Source organism: Agelaius phoeniceus, chromosome 4, assembly GCF_051311805.1.
Source record: "Agelaius phoeniceus isolate bAgePho1 chromosome 4, bAgePho1.hap1, whole genome shotgun sequence".
Classification (NCBI taxonomy): domain Eukaryota; kingdom Metazoa; phylum Chordata; class Aves; order Passeriformes; family Icteridae; genus Agelaius; species Agelaius phoeniceus.
Genome location: NC_135268.1, coordinates 65,054,748 through 65,074,636, shown reverse-complemented (window position 1 = coordinate 65,074,636; position 19,889 = coordinate 65,054,748). Strand labels below are relative to the sequence as shown.

The following is a 19,889-nucleotide window of genomic DNA, read 5'->3' as shown; positions in this document are numbered from 1 at the left end:
AGTAAATGTTTTCTTTATTCTGCTTAGTGCAAGCCATTTGTTCAGTAGAAGGTGTCCAAGTCAGGGCAGGAGTGTTTCTTGGCCAATAATTATTGCAGTTTCTGCAGCAAGTGCAGCCTGCATGGGTGTGTACAGTGGCAGGGGGCTCAGAAGGGGCTCCCACCCCAGGGATTCACCCTGGATTTGGGTGTGTTTGGATCCCATGTGGGATTTGTGCTGCCAGGTAATGTTACCTCAGGTGTAGCTCAGTGTGCATGAGCATCTCTCACATAAGCAATTTTAGGGTGTTCATATCCCATTCCTCCACATCTGAGGTGAAAACATTATTCAGGTGTTAAAATGCCAAACAGAAATTTATTTTATCTCATTATTTCCTCCTTGAATTCTTGTGTTTATTTCTGCCTGCCCTATATTTCAGCAAGGTGACAAGAGAATGAGAAGATGTTTAGAGAACAGTTAGTCTGAGCTGTGAAAAGCTTTCTTTATTAAGAGAAGTGTAAAAAAAAAGTTTGTGAATGCTAAAGGAATTTCAGAGATGCATACAAATATGCACTATTTTTCAGAATGTAAAGCAGATTTTTTTTCCCATAATACAAGATTTATATACATTTATAAGAACTACAAGGCAAGAAATGCAAAACTAGTTGAAGTCATATAAATCTGTATTGCACTGCAAAATTAGCACGTGGAAATATTGCCACTGAAAATCATTGACAAGAGAGCAGCAGGTTGTTTTAATATTATTATTATTTTTACTAAAGATTAGATTTATTAAATAAAAAACCAGATGTTGTTTGTCTTCCAATTAGGTAGAGTTATGAAAGGCAGCGAGTTTCAGGATATTACTGGCTGTTGATGGAAAAATAATCATGTGTTTTTATGGGTGAATGTGCCCTCAAAAGCTGTCTGTCAAAATCATTCTTGAAGTATGCAGCACTGACCTTTGTCAGAAGAGAGTGAGACAATGGACTGAGCTGGCAGTGATTCCTGTATTCCTCTGCATTACTGTAGTCCAAGTGCATTTGGAGGAAACTAATCAGGGAAAAATATACCGTGACCTGAAGTAATTCTTACTGGAGTCTCAGTGTATTAAGGGACCATTTCATCCACTGTGGAAATTGACTGGGTGGAAAATTCTGCACAACACCATAGGTAGAAGGAAAATTCTTTCTGCAGGTGTATTTGAGTAAAGTTCTGCTTTTAGGGATTGCTGTAAAATCTAAAATATCTGCAGTGGATAGACAGCCACCAGGTTTTTAATGTTCTGCTTCAAAGACACCTGTGTGGTGAGCTGCATGAACCTCCCCATTTATCCATCCTAGAAGGAAAGGCTGAGTCAAGCTTCCTGAAATTCAAAGTTAATCTTTCACATGTGCTGGTCATCAAAAGTTTTCCTGAGATTAGTGTGCCAGCTCTTGAGGTTTAGCATCCCTTCGAGTCTGTGCCCAGTTCTTTGTGTTGTGCAGCCTCCTTGGGGCTATCAGCTCATGTGAACCTGTAATTATTCCTTCTAAAAGAAAGCACTGTCCTGTCACTGCTAATGTGCTGATCTCACTGTGCCACAGTGCTCTGTGACTGCTGTTATCATATTGCCACTGACACAATACTTATAAAAAGGAAGCACAGCTTGCACAGTGGTCCACAGTTTTGACTGATTCCTTCTGATGTTTAAAAATAAGAACTGTGTGAATGCAAATTTATTATTTTCAAAAACATCACCCTCCCCAAAGCCTAGAAAACAGGATGCAGCTGTTGCTCTTTGATTTGAATCGCAGTCAATTAATGTTAATGATTGGTAAATTTGAATCAGTCTCATGATTTGAATGAAAGAGTAGTCTAATTTTTTATTTTCATGTGTACATGATAGCAATTAAACATTTTTGCTTGTGTAATCCATTGCTATACTCTATGACATTATGCAACTGGAAAATTTGACCTCTGTTACAGCAAATGATAAAATATGAGTGCAGCCAAATTACTGCAAAAAGTTGAATACTTTACTATCTTTGTCTTTAATTTCAATAATTTATGGCAGATGCACAACTTAGCATTGTACTTTCATCGTCCTTCCTTTCCTCACCATTGATTGGTTCACAAACAGTTGCTATTTATTATTTATTTTGAAAGCTTTTCCTAGAAACCCCAGGAGATGGATCTTGTATCCATTCCTTAAGGCAAGTAGTAATATCAAATGCTGCAATAATAATAAAAAAGCAATCCTGCTTTGAGCAAAGTCTAAAAAAATAAAGCAAGTTATAGATTGCTTGCTTTTTGCTGACTAAATAATGATGATTTTCAAAAAACCAAAACCTTTTTAGAATATAATATTGTGATAGTTTTTCTTTAGAGGGTGGATTAATAGGCACGGAGAACAAAGTCTGAAAAAAGGTCAATGGCAGCACAAATGACTCAACAGTTGTCTCAGTCTATTCAGTGGAGCATTTTGGCAGTGGGATCTCAAAGTCCATTAATTTATTCACTTCTCTGGAATAAGACAAGCAATCACCTTTCAAATTAACTCAGTTGGCATGCTTTGGGTATTTGTCCACTGGAAATCTGACTTTGATCCCTGAGTTTTTGGAGAGAGTTCTCAGTTGCCTCTGCTCTCAGCTGGATTTTAATAGAGCCTCATGAAACAGCAACAGGTCCAGATAAACTCAGTGTGAATTTATTTTGCAAGCTCTGCTGACTTTCTCACTTACCTCTGTTTCTTACCTCATTTTTCCTGCATGGCTGCTCCCTCAGGCAGTGATGTGCCCAACTGCAAAGTGTTAATGTTTGGCTCATCTTGCTCTCTCATTTCTGGACTATTGCATTCCAGCCTTCCTATTGTCCTGTTTCTTTTAACATCCCCATGTTTCATTAAAACAAACAAAACCCCAATTCTATCTCTTGGAAGCAGCTAAGGTTGCTGTGATGAGTTATGCTAATGACTGAGGGCAGTAAATTAATCTCTGCTTTAGACTCCAGTTTTTCCAGGGTTACATTTACCTCAATGCAGGCAAAAGCTCTCAGCTGTCTAACTAGGTTTTCTGGACTTCTGGCAGTTGTAGAAAAAATATTTAAAATTCAGTAAATCCTGGAACTCGATATTAGTATTATGAAGGTAGCTATTTGGTTTGTTTTCACCAGAAAGCTAAACCATCAACACTATTGCAGTCAATGGTCTCCCTATTTACCTCCACCTGCAGCATTTCTGCTTCTCTTCCAAAGGACTGACAGACACTCCCTTTTCCCTTATCTTCTCATCTCTTTCCTTGTTTCATCCTTTTTTTCTGTGTGTTTGAGCCAGACTCCATACAGGTAGATGATTGCTGCTGGTGCTGCTTTTAAGCTAACAGTTCTCTTGTCTCCCTCCTGGTAGTGATCCCTTTTATTTAGCTCAGAGCTACAGTAAGCAGTCAGAAGTAGAATTAGTATCCATTCAATGCATTTGGAGCCAGAGAAATACCTGCATTTATATAACTGCAACTCTACAGCTCTGTGAGCAGACAATAAACAACAGCCTTCCTTCCAAATTGTCATAGTTCTGTAAGAAAAGGGGGTCTGGGTACACAGCTGAGCTCAAACAGCAACAAAAAGGTACCAACCTACTCAGGCAAAATGTCTGCTCCTGGAAACTTTCTATTGAATCATAGTACAGCTCAGGCTGGAAGGGATCTTTAAAGACCATCTCTTTCCAACCCTTCCCATGGGCAGGGACACCTCCCCTAAACCAGATTGCTCAAAACCCCATCCAAACTGGCCTTGAACACTGCCAGGATGCAGCATCCTCAGCTTCCTGGGCAATCTGTTTCAGTGGTTCACCACTCTGATTAAAATTTCTTCTTATATCTAGTCTGAATCTACAATAAGGTCTTTCCAGAGCTTTCTCTTCCCCAGGCTGAGCAATCCTGACTCTCTCAGCCTGTCTCCATGGCAGAGCTGCTCTGAGTATTTTTGTAGCCTTCCAGGTGGGGTCTCAGGAGAGCAGAGGGGCAGAATGCCCTCGCTCAGCCTGCTGGCCATGCTGCTTTTGCATGGTTGGCTTTGTGGGCTACAAGCACATTGCTCATGTCCAGCCTCTTGCTGACCTGCACCCCCAACTCCTTCCCTGTGGGACTGCCCTCAATCTCTTCATCCCCCAAACTGTAGTTATACCTGGGTTGCCCCAAAAATCACCACAGGATGATTTAGTGGAAGCAGATGCCAGCAGATACCCCAGGCTGAGGGGAGTTGGTGTTTGTATTTCAGCCTTCACTGCCCCCCACCTGTCCCTGTGGGGTGTGCCTGCAGCACAGTTGTCAGAAATACCAGCAGTAGGAAAGGACTGAGTCAGGAATCATCTCTGAGACTTTGTGAAGATTGAGGGAAGTCTCTAGGGTCCAGAAAAAGGCTGTTGAATCTTCAGAAAGGCAGGAACAGGAATTAAGAGTTCTTCCCTTCAACTCCTTAGAAGATCATTGAGCAAGAAGTTTTGGAAGCCATTTCCAGTCATGGAAAGGAGAAGGTGGTGACTGGTGGTGACTGGGAATTACCAGCACTGAATCACACCTGACTGACCTGCTTGCTCTCTTTTTTAAAGGACTAGATCTGTGGATGAGGGTAGAGCAAAGTATTGTCTAGCTCACAGTACAACCCTTTTGACTCAGTCTCCAAGAACATCCTTGTATCCAAGCTGGGATGTTACACTGCAGGGGAAGGACTACCAGCTGGCTGGAAGACTCTGGATCTCTGGGCACAGAGTAGTGTTAATGGTTTGTATTCTGCCTGGAGACTCATTCCCAGTGGAGGACTGCAGGTGTTTTGTACTGGGACCTGCCCTGTTTAAAATCAGCAATCCAAAGGTGAAGGTGGAGTTCACTGGTTTGCAAATGATGCCAAACTGGGGCTGCAGTCTGCACCTGTGAGGGCAGGACTGGCACTCAGAGGGACCTGGGCAGGTTGAGAAATGGGCTGACAGGGGCCCCATCAAACTCAACAAGGACAAATGCAAATTCTCCTCTGGGATGGCCAAATGCTGAACAGGAGGAGAAGGCCTGGCGGGGCAGCAGCTCTGCTGGTGGGGGGGACCTGGCTGACACTGGGCTCAGTACAGGCCTGTTCCCAGAGTATCAGCTCTAAGCTTGTCCTGCCCTTTTTGACACAATGCTTTGCAGTCCTAAAGGCTCAAACCATGTCCCACAAAGTCTTATTGCATCTGCTGGACTTGGCAGTGGCCTGGCTGAGATGTGGTCACCCCTGGCTTTTGCCACCTCTCCCCTGGGATGACTGACCGCAGTGAATGCACTCCATAATTGCAATTCAGTTCTAAACCTCAGAGCTTGAACACATTGAGAGTTTCAACACAGGCAAACAAATATGGCATGTAGGCTTGGCTACTAGCTTGTAGTGGCATAATTGATCTGTTTTTCATGCAAATAGCCTCAACAATTGAACTAAAAATAATATTAATTGATGGTTGTTGTCAGGCCTGTGTTTAGCTGTTTTCTCTCAGTGCTGGATGGGTGTGCATGTATTTGTAGGCTGTGCTTGATATTCTCTGACTATGAAATCTCAGCAGTAGGTTGTGAAATATGTATGAAATTAAAATTTTGAATGCATAGAGGGCATAAAAGTATAGATGGCTGTGAGGCTCTGCTTTGCAGGACTATGATGTGCATTTCTAAATAGCTGGAAAAGCTCATCAGACATTGCAAGGACAAGGAGAAAAGAATCCTTAAATGGCTTTAAAATCTAAGCAAATCTTACTGCCTTCTTTTCTCACTAGTGGGTTTCCCCTTACTCTAGGCTGACAGCATTTTAAAAGGAAGAACTTCAAGTTCTCACTTTTAAGTTTGGCACCATTGTTTTCATGTTTACATGTTATTTAATTCTACCCCTTGCAAGACTGGTGTGGGCAGGATGGATTCTGAGAAGGAAAAACCTGAAAGGCTTCAAGAAAAAAAGGGTGGGCCAGGTGTCCAGGAATAGTGGGTTTTGTTTTTTTGGTTTTTGGTTCGGTTTTTTTTTTTCTGCAAATGCAAACCTCTAGCTGTGAGAATCAGATTTGGTTCAGCTTTTTGTTAATTTGAATGAAATCTGGTTTATGAAAATGGGGCATCTGTCATTGGTCTTGCCTTTCCTGTTGTGTTCCCTTCCTGCATTTTGATTTAGAGTAACAAGATCCGAACTGGGAGAGGCAAATGAAAAGAAAGTTTGGGACTCTAGTTGGGCTGTGGAATTTCTTTGAGATGTATACTACATCGATATACCTCAGTTTCATATTTCTCAGTAAAAGAAAATAAAATAACAATGGGTAACTAGTGAGATAGCAGTGAACTTGTCTGAAGACTGAATAATAAATCTCATAAGATGCACATGAAGGAGAGGGTCATGGTTGATAGTCCACTGTAATGTAATGTTTTTGTGCATGCTGTTTCTAATGCATTATTAACTGGTTTAGGGGTTTTTTTTGTTGTTTGTGGTTTTTTTGGGTGTTTTTTTTTTTTTTTTTTATAATGAAACACTGTACTTTTCCCTACCCTGATCTTTATTCTGTAACAAATGAACAGGTGTCTGTATCTCATGGTTGTTACAAGGATATTTACCAAGGCCTTTCAGGGCTTTTAAGCCATATTAGAAGAAGGATATGCATTATATTTATAGCCACTTCATTATAGAAAATAAATATTCATTACAGAAAATAAATATTCATTCTTTAAAGCATGAAAGCACAGGTCTGCCCTCAGTTCTGTAAAGGCTGTGGTGTGTTGCTTAGTCCAGTTGTCAGGCGCTGCTGTCAGATTGTTTAGTTGGGTATTCTATAAGGGAAAGAAAATTATTCAACCACCAACACAATCCTGTTTCCATTAGAAGTTGTAATGTTCTTTATCTGTATTGAATTTCATTGAGGGTTACATGCAACTTTTTGTAACAGGTCAAACCTAGGAAAAAAACCTAAAAGGCTTCACTGGAAGTTAAAGAAGAAAAGTGTCTAATTTTATTCTCATTAAAAGCATTCAGTTTGACTCCTAAATGTGACCAGAACAAATGTTTTGAGATAGATCTGTATGAAAAGTACTTTTTGTAGGAAAACAAGCTTTAATGTTGTGTGCCTTTTCTTACAGGAAATTAAAATGCATGACTGACAGTGAAACTGTGGCACCTGACTGGCCTTACTACAAAACCATTGACAGGATCTTATCCAAAGTGACAGACCACAGCGATGTGAAAATGCATGAAAATCAGCAGCCAGGTCCTTCTACATCTCAGACAGAGGCCTCGCAGTCTCCATCGGCCAAGTCTACACCTCTGTACTTGCCATACAACCAGTTTACATATGAAGGAAGGGAAGAATGCTTTGAAGATGAACATTCAGAGAGCTCATCAAGCTTGCTTTCTTACAAGCTGAGGTAGCATCTATTTTCCCCTCTTTTTAGGATTCTGCAGAATGAACCGAATTTGCTGTGTAAAGGGAACACCCTCGCACATTTTTCTCTAACAGCTCTTGTATTTTTTCTGTAAATCACAAATGAGATCTGTTCCCCAATCTCAGTCACTTTGCTGAATTAGGGCATTTTCTTTATTCCTTTATGAAAGACTGGGAGGGAGTAGGAGAACTGGGCAAAAAGTTGTATATTATTGCCAAAACTCAGCATGCATGTCACGGCTCACATCAGGGAGAGTGTTCATAAAAGGAGTACAGGCATGTTCAAGAGAGTCCTGCGGTGCAATCAGAGATATAACATACTGCTTAGATGATTTTTGGCTTGCTCTAGTTCTGCTTTTGATACGACTATGAAATTTCTCTGGCTTCAGTTATTATTAAAATGGTGAAAAGATGCAAAATAAATATTTCTGTGGACACTGAAAAGCTGCTCATGCAGTTTGAAAGTACATTGCATCATTTTAAATACAATTGAGAATGTAATTTTTTTCAAAGTAAATGCTAGTTTGAGATGCAAACATGTGATTCTTTTTTTTTTTTTTTTTTGGATATGATTGGAGTTCCCTGGAAGGCAGCATTTTAACAAAAGGCAGGGTTGTACTCTTGATATAAATTTCAGACTTTACTGGTCTCATTTTTCATCCAGAGTGGTGTGAAATAAGAGCTGATTACAGTTTTCTGGCAGAAAAAAAGTTGATCCTAGAGATCCTTATCATGACTCTGTGAGGCTTTAACTGTAACAGTAAAATTACCTGTCAGTCATGCAACTGTAAAGATGATGAGCTGGAAGAGGAACCAACAGAGCAAATTCGAGTTATTGATTCCAGACCCACTCTTGGATGAATAAAACTAAGTTAAATTCATTCAATCATTCAAGCATATAGTTATTGAATAACTGATTAATTTAAAAAACTTTTTATTTTTTTTGGCAACAAATATTTTCTAGGGTGTATAACTTTTGAACTATAGCAACCTTTTTGTTCACAAGCAACAATTTTTTTATCCTAGTCCATTGTAAGTAGTTGATGTTCCTGATACACAAACTTGCTTGACTTTAGGATTTGCAAACTCCACAGTCACATTTCAGATGCAATAACTTTATTCCCAGTTGGATTTACCATAACATTATTTAATATTTAATTAGAAGGTCACATTTCCACAAACATTGTGGAGTTTATTCACTCGACTACTTGATAACATCAGGCTTTTTAAAAATATTGGATGTTAAGTTTTTTCAGTTTAGGGACAACTCCAGGACAACACAGATTTTGTACCATAAGAGAGGACAGAGGTTGCCACACCAGGTTTCACTACAGAGCATAGACATTCCTCACAGAGATCAAGTTAATCAACCCCAAACCCAATTCTGTTGTGCCCACAGTTTGCAGGTGGACTCTCATGTAGATGTTTCATTTACAGCTAAAATGGAAGCCACTAAAATCAGTCACTAAATTATAAGCTCTGGAAAATTTAGGCTATGATGCATTTTAGCCAGCATCAGGTTCACTGGTTTATTTATTTGTAACTTTATCCAAGGAAATACCCATACCTGTTCTAGTAAAAAGTATTTTAACTTTACTTGGCTAAATTTAGAAATTGCATCTCATTTAAATCTAGCCCCTGGTGGCACAGGCTGGCTTTCAGCTGGCTGCAAGTCTGGGCAGGCAATGCCACTCAGCCCCTGCAATGCTGCTGTGCCTGCTAGGAGTGGCTGTACTGGATGGCTCAGGAGGGTCTGGGAGCTGCAGGGAAGGGCAGGGCAGCTCTCAGGATGGCAGGACCTCCATAACTTTTAGAAATTCAGCCATGGTCTCACAGTCTCCACTATGAAAGAATTTTGTGCGGTAGAATATTGTGTACATCACTTAACAGCAAGGTAGTTACACAGTGAGAAGTTAAAATACAGTTCCCCTGTTTTAAAAGAAAAGGAGAAGCTGAGCAGTAGGTGCCACATGAGAGATCAGTGTAATATTCCAGGGGAGCATCGTGATTGGATTAAACATTAGAAACCACTTGTGATAATGGGGCATGTGTCTGGAAGGAGAAAAAGTGTTATTCCAATAGTCCTAGGGGGTTTGAAAAGCTTGTCCAGCTTTGACCTGTTTAATTTAGGCAGATGAATGAGAGCTGAGTAGGGAACCCTTTGTTGGCCAGAAGAAAATACATTGCTTGCTAGTGATACCACATGGGTTAAAATCACTTAGAGCTACCATGTTAGACAAGGAAGTTAATTATTTTACTAATGGAAAATTATGAACTGAGGAAGCAATTTATAGCTTAAGCAATTAGTGTCTCATCCTGTATTTGAAAAACACTTTGAAATAGCCAACAAGAGAGAAAAGAAGTAGCATAAAAAATTTGGGTCTATCTTGGCTATGTTATCAATGCCTTTGCCTCTGAACAGCAGACAATTGATCCAACAGATTCAAAAAAAGAACAAAAGACAATTCTGGGAATTGAAATCAAAAGAATGTTTTAGGTCCTGAATTTCCCTATTTTGAAAAACACACACTCATGTCTATATGAAAATACAGATGTGTTTTGCAGCTGGATATTTTACAACTTACATTCCAGGGTTTTTTCTTCAGTAATAAAAATCGTAATGTTATGGCAACAATTGATAGGGAAAAAAACTTTCAAACAGTAGTTCTCCCTAAATAAGTTTTAAACTTCTGAAAACTTTTCTGTTATTCCTTTAAACTCTCCAACACAGCTTTAGAGTGTCAGCTTTGTGTTTTTCACAGTATCTTTGAACATAGCAGGAGTCTACTTGGCTATATAAATTATAGCTTTAAAAAAATTCAATTGAATGTTTAGCTTTCATGATAGCAAAAAATGTCAAGTTTTGTACTTCAATCAGTACATATATATTGTCAAGCTAAAAATAGTTGAAACTGGTTTTCTTTGCATTCTGTTTGAAAAACTTTGAGTTCAGACCTTCTTACAAAACCTAAATTTTGCTGGTTAGTGATAATACAATTAATGTGAGATAAAATTAACTTGATTTTTTGTTTCAAGTGTGTAGATGAGGGAAACATTTGGAATCCCTTTAAAGGGGTGCATGTAATTGCTTACACTTCTCTGACACTGTTATACAGTACAAAACATCTGACAATAATAGAATTATTCTATTATGGTCATAAAATATAATGCAATGTGGTGGAGTCTTGTACTGCAGCTTAAACTTTTAAAATCCAAATGCCTGACACCACTATAAATGACTTTTTATCTAATTGAAAACAGTGGTTTTTCACCCTGTGGATTAATTTATGGTCTTTGTTTTCATAGTAAAATAATGACAGAACATATTTATACAGGCTGTGAATGCAGTTCAGCCTTCATGTGTTCTGCTATTTCTATTGTACTGAAAATGGGGGTGAAAGAGTTACTTTCAAAGATTAAAAGACAATAATAAAACCACTGTGCTCTTTAGTCTGACTTCTTGTTAGATACCACTTGAATTTGGTCATTTTTTATGTGGAGCCCAGAAATATTATGGAGAGGGTTCTTCCCTCAGCAGGGCACTTCTGCACTCAGGAGCCCCCTGTCTCTGCTGTCCTCCACTTCTTTGTTTCTATGATTTGTTTCACTCTGGGAAATACCAAATGTCTGGTCTAGCCCTGAGAAATACAGAAGATGGAGAATTCACTCTTCCCTTCTTTCTAGTGATAAGCAAACCCTTGTTTAAACCAGTCCCTTGTTTCTAATGTGAATTTAGTGAATGAAACTTTCAGATGTTACTTCTGCTTACCTTTCTTTTCAGTATATTGGAGAACCTTTCAGTATTTTTTTCTTTCTGGCAAGGTGGTTGTGTGCCATGATTGTACTGTCTGGTATTTTTTAATTTTTAAATGTAGATTTTAGAATTAATTTGCTACAGAAAGTTTACACAGGAAGAAAAAGTAAGACTTGGTAACATTAACTAGCCAAGATATGGATTAAAAGAAGTGCATTAAAACTTGGTGATGATACTAATTTGGGAAACAACATATTTGGCAAAGACTTTACTATTTCTAAAATTATGCTATGGCTATTTAAATCTGAATGGGCATCATCTACAAAGAAGTTTGAGCTTTAGGCTATGTGCATTATGTAGTGCATCTTAACTCATTGTGCAGACTTGTTATCCTAGCAAGGTGCTTTGCCCAGGCTCCAAGCCATTTGTGGTTCTTTTCTGTGCTTTACTTCAAGGATGAGTCTCATTAATCCCTGAATGCATTTGAATGATTGAATGAGCCTAGTTTACCAGAAGATCCAGGTTGCCTCATCCTCAGTCCTTATGTTCTGAATATCTTTATATAATCTCTAATATTAATGTTGATTATATCCAGACCATTGTTAATTATTTTACAAAAGACATGGATTATGGAGGTCTACTCGGATTTATATGGAGCTAAAAAACCCCAAACCAGTGAGAAACAAGTTTTAGGTGTTAAAAGCCATAAATTCTAAGAACTGATGGTACCTGAGACCTATTTGCCATGAAGAAGTCAGAAATGAGGAATTGTTGTTAGGGTTTTGTGAAGGTAATACATTCTGATAAACAGAGAACTCTTTGTATTCAACTCCTGCTTCATTAATTATTCACACATGTCCCTGAAACAAGCTGTATTGGATAAGTGTAAGCAATCAATCAAGGAAATTTTAATTGAACAATGAATTAAATTGGTATTAGGCAGGCAGACAGCAAATGCATTTGAGACTTGCCTAATATGTTTCCTGATTGTATCTGGAGGTTTTGCTTTGTTCCCCCTCATGTCCATTACACAAAGTCATTTCTGCTCAGTCTCCTAGGTGAGATGGAACAATTTCTTTCCCTTGTTTTGCTTCCTTGGATTCCTGCCTGTCTGTTTTAGAGCATAGCAGGGAAATAGCTTTGTGAGGCTCTGTTTGGAATGTGGTCCCAGTGCCAGAGCCCTTCCACACTTGGTTCATGTGGTCAGAGGAATACCAATGCCAATCTCTTGTATACTCTGCCATAGGCACTGGAAGCCCAGCAGCAGAGTACCAGCAGATTGTATTTGAGGTCCTTACTTCTCTAGACCCTTCTTTCCTGAGATTTCCCTCAAAATCTACCTTCAGAGACCAGGCTTGGCAAAGAAGGAGGTGCTCCTTCAGCAGCTTGTGGATGCTGTCAGGATCTGCTGCATCCCTGTTGTCACAGAGGTGTTGGCTGCACAGGAACACACCATGGAGAACAGGCATCAGGAACTGGTTGATGCCACAGCCATCATCAGTAGATCCTTATTCTTGTGCCCATACACTGGCAAAGGAGATATGTTCCTAGCTGGAACTGCTTGAGGATACTGGTGCTGCTTGGGTTACTTGGTGCTGAACCCATATTCCTTCTTCTCTCTTGAATTTGTTATAAAAAATTACTGACAGAGAGGGGTCTCTGACATGCTGCCCAAGACATTTAGAACTTCTCAAGAAAGATGGCTCAGAATTTGAGGAAACACTTCAGTATTCAAATAACTCATCACTGGATGGGCATCACTGGACATTTGACACTGTTTCATGTTGCAAGTGCTCTTTGCTTGTAAATGAGATTCTTTAGAGCCTTCTTTTGTAGGGCCCTTCTCAAGAGCTCCCTTTCAGCAGCAATTCTGCAAGAGGAGAGGATTTTATGTGCCAATTCCTTACTGTGAACTTGTGAGTGTCCACAGAACCCTTTCACTATCAGTCAGTGGAGAGAAAAGGAGATTGGGACCATCACCAAAGCTTGGGCTTTCTGAAAATTTCTGAAATAAGTATTTCTTTTCAATGAAGGCTAATTATAATGTTGTGTTTGTTACTGTAAACAAACGTAGGGAGTACTTGGGAGACCTTGAAGAGTCCTTGGGTCATTGCTTTTGGGAGCACTTCTCTGTGCTAAAACACAGTTCTGAGCTAGCACTCTTCAGTGAGTATTTTTTAGTTATTAGCAGACTGCAGATACTGCTGACGCAGTAAAAATTTGCTGCTCCTTTCTCTCTGGAGCTGTGCAAGGCACTTACTGTCTTGGATGTATGGTTTCATGTCTTACAGTTCTTTGATGGATTTAACTGAAAAACGGGTAAAACCCTTTACAGACTCTGGGAAAACACTTCAAAGATTCTTTTCTCTTAAAAATAAGGCTTATTTTAGATCTTTCAATCTAAATCACTTCATCTTGGTTTTTTATGTTTTTTTTTTTATGTTTTGGGTTTTTTTTTTGTTGTTGTTGTTCTTGTCTCAGTGTAAATTGAAATCCAAATGGTGGCTACTGTTACCAAGAAAGACACACAATGCTCAGTGCATCTCAGTACCATTGACAAGCCTCAGATTTTCTCTCTCATTCCTTGTTAAGGACCATTCTCACCAGTGCTTATGTTGGCAACACACAAGCCCTCTTGTGGAGTGAGCTCGTACTGGTTTCAAGACAAGAGGTTTTACCACAGCTATTTTCTAGCACTGTATGGTGAAGAGAACAGAGATTCATCAAGTTTCCAACATTTAAATCCTCTGTGAAGACAAGTTTAAATTCAAAAGAAAATTTTGGCTAAAATTGTATCACCACTTCAGAAAGTTTCTTGCTCTGCCTATCAGAAAGCAAGCATTCTTTGTGAATGTGACTGCAGTGATGGGAACCTTGGAATAACAGATTCAGTGCTGTCCTTAGACAACAGATCTGCTGTAGATCTTTTCCACCTGCTTGACCTCTTTGAGAACCACATTTGAAGTAATTCTGGCCCTTAGAGTTAAGGGAGACAAACAGAATTTAGTGTTATCCAAGACCCATTCTCAAAGGATTGTGAGACTGATAATTTCAGTGACCTGCAGCAAGCTTGACCCACAGTTTGAGCAGACCCACAGTTTGAGCAGAGCAGCATGTATTTATTTTATTCACATATATGATGCCCCAAATCAAATATGCTATAAAGAACCAGCAAAGCTGAATTTATTGTATACCTTCCAAAGTAGATAGTATCTCACCCTTTTTGGGTCACTGCACTCTTAAATGTCAAAGGGCTTGTGTCTTTTTCTTATATTTGCATTAAGCCTTTCAGGTGCTAAGGATTGTTTATCTCTCCTGCTGACAGATCTGAATGTCACAGTGGCTGCTGCACAAAGCCTGTCAAGTAGGATAAGAACATGAATCAAATTATGATACAAATCTGTCACAGCTGAGTGACCTCACCCCCACTACCCTTCTTCACATTAATAAAAACACATTTCTCAAGAGTTCAAGTTATCCTTATTCAAGGATGTCTTAAAATCTGCAGCATGTTGACATGGCATTCTAGTCACAACTGTACTATCTCATTATTGCTTTTCACCTAGAAAGGATACTGCATTTGGCAGAACATGACTGAGATTGCTGTTTGTGTCAAGGGACTTCCAAGACACATCATCAGATATCTTTGATGTTGGGGACTCCAGTCTGGAGTTACAAAAAGTGTAAATGAAGACATGGTCTTTCACTTAAAGTTAGGAAAGGAGTTATCCAGTTCTAACTGGAGGTTTCTCAGATGTGTACACTTACACATATGCCCTTTTTCCTCTTTCAGTTTAGCATGGTTCCTTCTTAGGCTGCAGGTTAAGAGACACAGATCTGTGGGTGTGCTCTCACTTGTATGCCCCATGGGCTGCTTTTGACTGCGTGGCTCTGTCACCCCAAGTTAGAACAGCCATGTGACCTTTACACCTTGAGAGCACTGTTTTTATTGCCATGTTTATCTCTCTTCCAAAACAGAAACCCAGCATGATAAAGCATAGAGGAAATTCTTAAAATGTTCCCCAAACTCCACATGGCAGCTCTGCATATTTCACACGAGGATGTCCATTGCCCTTCTCTGGACACACTCCAGCCCCTCAATGTTTTTCTTGTCGTGAGGGGCCCAAAAATGGGCACAGGACTGGAGGTGTGGCCTCACCAGTGCTGAGTACAGGGTGACAGTCACTGCCCTGGCCCTGCTGGCCACAGCACTGTTGATCAAGGCCAGGTGCCATTGGCCACCTGGGCACGCCTGGCTCATGGTCAGCCACTGTCAACCAGAACCCCCAGGTATTTTTCTGTCTTTTCAGACTTTTATGTTTATAATGTTTTGTGGTGGAATATAAGAAAAAGAGTGGTCAGTGCCACTGCTGTGTCTTGGCACAAGGGCAAATTCTGAGACTCATATTCTGGAGTGGGACCGGCCTTACTGATGCAATGCTGCAAGATACTACCACATGTAACCCTGCAGCACTTTCTCTGGATTGGGATGGTTATAGCAGCTTTAAAATTGGAGTTTCAATGGCCACATAAGCCAAATGTCTCTCCCAGTACAGTGTATAAATTCAATGTGTAAGACATGTCAAGATTAAAAAAAAAAAAAAGCCTGGTATTCTCAAGGGAAATTTCTTATTAAAAACATTGAGATGTAAAATCTCTTTTTTTTTTCTTTTTCTTTTATTTTCTTTTATTTTTTTACAATCTGCAACATTATTCAATAATGTATTAAATACTTATGTTTTGGCACAAACTTGAGAGGGAATTTATTGGATAACACAGGGATTTAGAAATATGACTAGGCAGTAGCTTGGCCAAGAATATGCTATTGAATTTTGGGTTCTTTCTTTTTATAAATATGACTCTAATTCCCAACAAATATTCACATTTCAGAGCTGAAGAAAGACCAGTTAAGAAAAGAAAAATGCAAAACTGCAGTTTCCAAAAGAAGAAGCTAAAATTAATGGAGGCCATGTTGGAAGAACAAAAGAAGTTGAGTAGAGCTATGGAAGAAACCTGTAGAGAAGTGCGCAGGATCCTGGATCAGCAGAACATCATTCAAGTTCAAAGCTTACAGTTACAGGAGAGAATGATGAATCTACTGGAGAAAATGATCTCCAAGTCTAATGTGTAGTTTCCTTTGTGAATGCCTCTGAGTTTACTATTGCTATTATAGATAACCATTTATTGCACACCATATGTGTGTCTGTTGCCCTATTCCCAGGTTTTCCATGGAAATTAAAACCCTAGTGTAATCCTAGTTCAGAAAAGAAAACATAATGCAGGGTGAGAGCTATCCAGTATGATAAAATTAGTGCAATATATGCCTAAGTTGAATTATTTTTATACAGAAAGGTTAAGGGATAAATAGCTCGGGGAACTGAAGTACTATTTATGCCTAAGTCAGGTATTGTTTTGCAAACAGTGGTGCTGTATATTGCTTCACATCAAGGACTGCAGCTTAATCTGTTTTAGGAGAGTGAAATAGTGCATTTCTAAACATGGTTATTGCACCTTGACTTTGCTGATGATTAAACCCTGTTTTGAAACATATGCCTGATTGTATAAGTGACCTATGGTTCTTGTGAAGAGCTAGTTGGGACCATGAGATACATAATTTTAAACTCCATGCCTGATATGAATAGTACTCTAAAGTATGAGGGTAAAAATAGTCTATTCAAATACATTTTTGATATAAAAACAAACGCCCCAAACCACCTTCCTATATACTGAATACTAAAATGTATAGAAGATACTTGAAGTTGCTTTTGATATTAAACGTTTAATTTTTTTTCATTATTAACTGGAATCTGTTGACTTAACAAACAACCAGCAATGAAAACTTTCATTTATTCTCTATCACAAAAGAAAAGTATTGTACTGTGTGTATATACATATATATATAATGTCTATCAAATGAAATAAAGAAAAAGAAGAAACTTACTGCTTATTGCTGGGCAGATAGTGTGCCTTGGGGCAGCAAAGGGTACTGGGAATGATAAGCACAGCCAGAGGTTCACAGTCACTGATGGCAGGGTGAAGAATAATGTCTATCAAATGAAATAAAGAAAAAGAAGAAACTTACTGCTTATTGCTGGACAGATATGCTTGGGGGCAGCAAAGGGAATGATAAGCACGGTGAGAGGTTCACAGTCGCTGATGGCAGGGTGAAGATCCGCGGTGCTGATGCCCAGAGGGACAGGGATGCACCACACGAGGGAGCCGCAGGCACGGAGGATGGTACCCAGGGGGCTGAGATGCAGCACCAGCTCGGGATGGCTCCTCCATGAAACGTGACATTTAAATAATCTTTCACTTAAATTCGAAAATTGCCGGCACAATTTCCTATATGCCTTTTCCTTTTGTGTTCTCCTTAAAAAACCCGTATTTCTGCCTGTTTTACTGCAAGAGCAAAGGTTGGATTCCAATATAGAAACTAAAGAATTAGTACAAGGAACTCAGGCCATTTTACATTTTCACTATTGAATAATGTCCCCTCTTAAAACTTTGTCTTTGAAGGTGTTTGCATTCTCCTATATAATTTAATGTGTTGTTGCCTAAAGGTGAGCTAAAATATTTTAAATCCCTGACACAACAAATTAATCTCTAATTATGCTTGCTGAACAGGATGAAGGTTATACTCACCAAGCAAATTAATAATATGTGGAAATATTTCTTAGAAGGACCTCCAGGTATGAAGATTAAAAGTTATTAAATATCTAAATGTGGCCCATTCCTACTGATTTTAATTAATGATAACAGGATACAGCAAATGTAGTAGAAGACTGAACTTGGAGAAAATGGTGGCTGCTGAAATATAAACAAAGTACCTGTCCCTCACCCCACCTTTACTACAGCGATTGCATGATTGGAAAAATGCCAAGTTTCTTTTCTGATTCTACATTTCAAATGTAGATCTGTCATGCATTCAGGTAGGCCACATGTTCAGTGCCTCCTGACACTTTAACTTGTTTGCAGCAAGATATAAAGAAATTCTCCCCTGACTCCACAGGAATTAATGGTATTTACTCTTACTATCTACTTAAATCATATAGCAATTAAATCCAATTAATGAGCAGTAACAATGGCAGCACAGCTGAACCTTGTACTGCAGAGTAGGTATCCCCCTTCCTTCCCTGTTATTGCAGCTCCAGATCTGTAGGAACACAAGAATGGAGAAAATCTCATTCCTTGCCTGCTACCACAAGGAACCATGTCATACAATCCCTTTTGTAAATGTGTGAGTTAGGTGTTTTGTCCCCAGAATTGCATGAAGATCTGCATTACAGACAGGTAAATGCAGTTTATAAAATTGCTTCTAGGATTGTTCTTGATTAATTTATACCAATTTTTTTCCTCGTATCAATGCTGATTTTGTTGCTTTATATAGCATTTACTCTTGAGAGGTAGAGGTCATGCCCCATGCAACCCTTCTTCTGATGGATAATACTCTTTTATAAGGTAGAATTTTGATGACTGTTTTGCTAAGTTTGCTCTTTTGAGTTCATCCATTTAAAAAATGAGTGCTACAGCATTCTACATGAGACTCCAAACGTTATCTTACATAACTGCTTTAAAGGACATGGTATTTTCTGGTGTTTCTGAGATTTTTTTTTTCATATAAAACATCACTTCTAGTAGTTATATTTAGAAGTTCAAGTTTTAAATCATCATCTCTTTAACAAAAGGTTTTCTTCCCACCCTGCAGATTACCTGTGTTCTAGCCCTGTTTTTGCCTAGAGAGTGAATACAGCAAAGCTTTAGACAAATATTACAAATTTTATGTATGACAGAACTTTTCTAATGCTTTTCGACAGGTTGAAAATTCCCCACCTACCCATAGTTTCCTTTTGCTGATGTTCCTTTTGTTTCTGTAGAGATTGAAGGTTTACTTGAAAAAATAGTTTGAGTGTTTTTGAGGGGATTTATTTTTTTGTTTGAGGTAGTCACAGCCTCTTCCACTGTATGGGATAGTTAGCTGCAGGTACAGATATTTGAATGTTTGTGATAGTGAGACAAATTATAACTTGAAAGACCTGCCTAGAATTAAAATTCTTGGTAGAATTCCTGGTTGTGCAAAACAGAGACAGACACTGCTCTTGTGTCTGTATGAGTAGGGAGCTGAGTATAATAAGTATTCAAGGGGAGCACATGAGGAGTTACCCAAGTTTATCATTTTAACTATGACATTAAAGGAACTCCCTCATTCTAAGAGCGATCAAAAAAGAAAATGTAGCATAGGATAACAAATTTCTTATTTTCAGGGCAGTAACGGGGTCAACTCAGTTTGATATCACTTTCACCAAGTGAAGTGCTTGTATTACACGTACACACACAGATGGTGCAAATGGAAAAAGTTAAATAGGGGAGGGAATACACTGCCTGGAGGCAGGTGACTTTGTAAGTGATGTGATAATAAAGGAAAAGGAACCTGAGGAGGCAGATGAGAAAATGAGACATTGAGAAACATGCAAGCAATTGAGAAGCAGATTTTGATGAAAGATGGGAAAAAATATGTTGGACAAAAGGGCAATGTAAATGCTCAAAAAACCCCAGTAATGACTGGGATGAGGGAACACAACACTTTAGAAAGTGAAAATGAAAGAAAAAACATAAAGCTGAAGGAGAAAACTTTGAGTATGAAAAGCTAATGCTAGTGAAATTCTGTATATTTTGAATAGAGAGCCCCTAGAGGTAACTTAAACAAGTTACAAACAGTGTAAAGCAAGGAGTGACAGTTTTTTTCCG

The 19,889-nt window shown here is 38.9% G+C and overlaps 1 protein-coding gene across 3 annotated transcripts in view; it reads left to right on the top strand.

Moving 5' to 3' along the window:
- Nucleotides 1-17,084, top strand: part of MSANTD1 (Myb/SANT DNA binding domain containing 1) — a 33,241-nt gene extending 16,157 nt beyond the window's left edge. For all 3 annotated transcript variants that reach the window (XM_077177773.1, XM_077177774.1, XM_054633513.2), the window contains exons 3-4: nucleotides 7,089-7,373; nucleotides 16,035-17,084. In XM_077177773.1, coding sequence (XP_077033888.1) covers nucleotides 7,089-7,373; nucleotides 16,035-16,275 — 526 coding nt within the window. In that variant the 3' untranslated portion in view covers nucleotides 16,276-17,084. The remainder of the gene's footprint in view (nucleotides 1-7,088; nucleotides 7,374-16,034) is intronic.
- Nucleotides 17,085-19,889: the final 2,805 nt, after the last annotated feature.